Source organism: Egretta garzetta, unplaced genomic scaffold, assembly GCF_000687185.1.
Source record: "Egretta garzetta isolate BGI_Z169 unplaced genomic scaffold, ASM68718v1 scaffold385, whole genome shotgun sequence".
Lineage (NCBI taxonomy): Eukaryota > Metazoa > Chordata > Aves > Pelecaniformes > Ardeidae > Egretta > Egretta garzetta.
Window position 1 is genome coordinate 1,003 of NW_009259793.1, and position 3,645 is coordinate 4,647.

The 3,645-nt window shown below is 64.8% G+C and overlaps 1 protein-coding gene across 5 annotated transcripts in view; it reads right to left on the reverse strand.

Annotated features, from left to right (window-relative positions):
• UBTF (upstream binding transcription factor) overlaps nt 1-3,645 on the reverse strand; it is a 9,822-nt gene that overhangs the window by 976 nt on the left and 5,201 nt on the right. For all 5 annotated transcript variants that reach the window (XM_035895162.1, XM_035895164.1, XM_035895161.1 and 2 more), the window contains 9 exons: nt 3,169-3,282; nt 2,822-2,977; nt 2,161-2,316; nt 1,822-1,932; nt 1,652-1,740; nt 1,279-1,459; nt 972-1,019; nt 664-732; nt 89-235 (listed from right to left, as the gene is read on the reverse strand). In XM_035895162.1, the coding sequence (XP_035751055.1) occupies nt 89-235; nt 664-732; nt 972-1,019; nt 1,279-1,459; nt 1,652-1,740; nt 1,822-1,932; nt 2,161-2,316; nt 2,822-2,977; nt 3,169-3,282 (1,071 nt within the window). The remainder of the gene's footprint in view (nt 1-88; nt 236-663; nt 733-971; nt 1,020-1,278; nt 1,460-1,651; nt 1,741-1,821; nt 1,933-2,160; nt 2,317-2,821; nt 2,978-3,168; nt 3,283-3,645) is intronic.

Genomic DNA, 3,645 nt, shown 5'->3' on the forward strand with positions numbered 1-3,645 from the left:
CGGGGGGGGGCAGAGCGAGTGGTATGGGAGCGGAGCGGGGCCCGGGACGGCCCCGCCGCCCTCCCCGCGGCGCGCATCGCAGCCTCACCTCGTCCCCGTCCTCGCTCTCCTCCTCGCTGCTGGACTCTGAGGAGTCGCCACCTTCCTCCGATGAGTCGCCGTTGTCATCATCGTCATCCTCGTCTTCGTCGTCATCCTCCTCCTCCTCTTCCTCCTCGTCGTCGTCCTCTGACTCCTGCAGGGTGGGATGGGGTTGATCGCAGGTGGGCGCCCTGGGACACCGGCACCCATGGGTACCACCCCATCCTTGGCCATCAGCCTTTGGGTTCCTCCACCCACTGCGTGGGATCAGGCAGCTCCTACCCCACGCCTCGCCTGGGAGCCCTTCTTTCCCCATTTATGTTACAAACGGCCCCAAAAAGGCTCCCAGAGAGGGTGCAAGGGGATGTCGTAGACTGGGGGCGGGGGGTGCAAAATCAGATGCAGGTGGGATTTGAGCACAGATTTGGGGAGCGCCCTTGGTTTTTTGTCTCAAGGCAAGGGCAGGCAGCAGAAAGCATGAGGGACGCCCCAAACAAGAGGTCTGGGTCCCCCCGGGACGCCCTCCCCAGGGAGGAGGGTGCTGGGTGTCCTCAGCGTGGAGCACAGCCATCGTGCACTCACCGACTTGGATTGCATCGTTGGCTTCATCTTGGGGTTGGGGCCCCGGATCTTCCCCATGCTCTTGCGTTTCTGCGGGGCAGGGGGGGAACAAAGCAAAACCATTTAGAGCTGCAGGGCTCGAGCTCGGCTCCTTCCCAGTGCCTGGCGCAGAGAAAACCCCACTGCCGAGCTGCCGCGGGGGTGAAGCCCTTTGAGGGGCTCTCCTGAGCTCAGCTCCTCTGCTGCACAGCCTGACCTCACCCAGGGCTGACCCCAGCCCAGCCCCAAGCCCCCAGGGCCCCCTGACGATGGTGCAGGCGGGTACTCACGTTGGAGGTGTGCTCCTTGTAGGCAGCCCGCTCCTGGGGCGAGAGGCTCTGCGGAGACAGGGGAGAGGGTCAGGGTGCGGGGAGGGCTGGGCAGGCAGGGTGAGGGGGTACGGAGCGGGGAAGGACTCTAGCACAGGGCACCCCCTCCCCACATGTATTTTTTTAAAGGCCCTTCAAGTTACAAAATGCCAAAAACGGACTGGGGGTGGTGGTTCCCGGAGGAAAGCCGTGAGCAGAGACCTCACCAAGCATCCCCAAGGACATCCAACCCCAGGGCCCCCCCCGGGCATGAGGGTCCGATGCTCACCTTGAGCCAGATGTCGAGGTGCACCTTGTACTGTTTCTGCTGCTCCTCCGCCAGCTTTTTGTAGTGGTCCTTCTGGCCCTGGGAGATGCGCTGCCAGCGGCTCGCGAGCCGCTCCTTCAGCGGGAGGTGGTTCAGCTCCCCGTTCGACAGCAGCTCCTGGGAGAACTTCTGATAACCATTCCTGCAAATGGGGAGCACGGAGCCCGGATCAGATGGCGTGCACAAGCAACCCGCACTAACCACCAGCCACCCCCAGCACGGTCCAGCCCACGCTCCCTCCGCCCCGGGGCTGCTCCAGGCTCCTGCACCAGCCCACGTGCCCAGCTGGGCCAGCCAGACCCATCTTTTCGGACCCCAGACCCCAGGTACTCACATAGGGGGTTTCTTCGGCTCCCCCTGGAACTTCATTTTCTTGGCGGAGTTGGTCGAGCACGGAGGGGCCCGCATCTCGCTCAGCTCCCTCTGAGCCAGAGGAGAAAGAGGGGTCAGGGAGGCAGGGGCAGCGCCGCCACGAGGGTGGGAAGGGAAGGGGCAGGGACCCACCTCGTATCGCTTCTGATCCTCCGCTGCTTTTTTGATCCACATCAGCTTCTCCTTCTTCTCCATGTTGTTCCAAGTGGCCTCCATGGCCTTCAGTGCCTTCCCCCGGTCGTTCTGCGGCACAGACCCCCCGTGCCACGTTACAGATGCGCCCACGATGCCTGGGGCGCTGCGGTGCTACCACCGGCCCTGCCATGGGCCACGGGGCACCCGCTCCCCTGCCATCCTCCCCACGGCTCCCAGCCCCAAGCTGCTGCCTCGGGTGTGAAGGCAGGGGAGAAGGTACAAGGCAATTTCTGCTGCTGGGAGCGAGGATCCCACTTCCAGCTCCCTTCTCCTCACCTTGAAACGAGCCAGGTAGTCCCCGATGACGCTCTGTTGCCAGATCTCCTCGGCCGTCTTGGGAGACTCGGGCAGCTTCCCGCGCTCCTCCTTATCCGAGCCGTGCTTCTTCTCCGACTGCGCCTTCATCGCCGCCTCCCGCGCTTTGTACTTGGCCTGCGTGGGGCGCACGGTGGGGGTGAAGGGGCAGCACGGCCGCCCGGGCACAAGCCCCCAGCCACCAAGCACCGGGAGGGCAGGCAGGGGGACGCTGCAGCCTCCCCCAGTGCCGTCCCCGCGGTAGCACCGGCAGCCCCCCACCACGCACACCCATGTCCCAGGACTTTCCCCCACCAGGAGCAGCATCAAGCCTTTAAACTGAGGCTCAGGGACCCTCCAAAGTTTCTTAAGCTGCTGGGTTTTAACCCACCGGGTCACAAGAGGGAGAGGGCACAGCCAGGGGCACGCATCGGTGCCGACACCGGCCCCGGGGCGATGGCTCGCCGGAGCTGTGATGCTCCCGGGGACAACTGTCCCCCGGCTGCGGTGCCTGGGGGCGAGTAAAGCCCCTTGCAGCAGGACATGGACAGGCAGCGTCCCCCGGGCTGCCAGAGATGCCCAACGGGGCACGCAAGGGCAACGGAGACGGGGATGGAGGAGAAGGGTGGGGGACGGTACCAACCTTCTTCTTCTCGGAGAGGTCATTCCACATGCGGGCCAGGAGCCGGGTCAGCTCGCTCTCCGACAGCTCCGGCCGCTCCTCCTGCAGCTGCTTCCTCTTCTCCTCCGAGAAGATGAACATGGCGGAGATGGGCCGTTTGGGCTTCTCTGAGCTGGCCTGCGGAGGGACACGGGGCCGCGGGTGGGGGCGAGCACGCAGAGGGACCCGACTCGCACTGGCAGCCTCCAACCCCAGGAAAAATGTGATGAAAGAAACGAGGAAGGAAGCCCTCAAAGCACCCCGAGGTGCCAGCAACCCCATCCCAGGTCCCTGGCACGTGCTGCCCTATCTCCAGTTGCCTCTCTCACCTTGCCGGTCTCTGGTGAGGATTTTTTGGATGCAGGACTCGTTGCCCCTTTCCGGTTGCTGCCCAGCATCTTCTCCTCGCCCAGCACCCGCTGCTGCTCCTCCTCAGGCAGGCTCTGGGTGGCACAGGAGGAGAGACACGGTTAAGACAGCCCGACGCTAACGAGGCTTTGATGCAGTCAGGGGACAGGGATGCTGTGGAGGGGGGAACGAATGCATTCAGTTGTCCTGATCCAAAAGCCACCCCAGCCAGGGCCAAACATCAGGCACTGCAAGCCTGGGTGCGCAGCCTGCGGGTCCCCAGGGCTGTCAGCCCCTCGCCAGGCAATGTCCCTCCTCCCCAGCTCTGTCCCCTCCCCAGCTCAGTCTCATCTGCTTCCTCTCCGCAAAGGCGGGGGGGGGCAGGCACCCAGATCCGGGTGCCCCCCTGAGTTTTCCACCTTGCAGGCGCAGGCGGGGGCCCCCCCCAACCCCCCCCA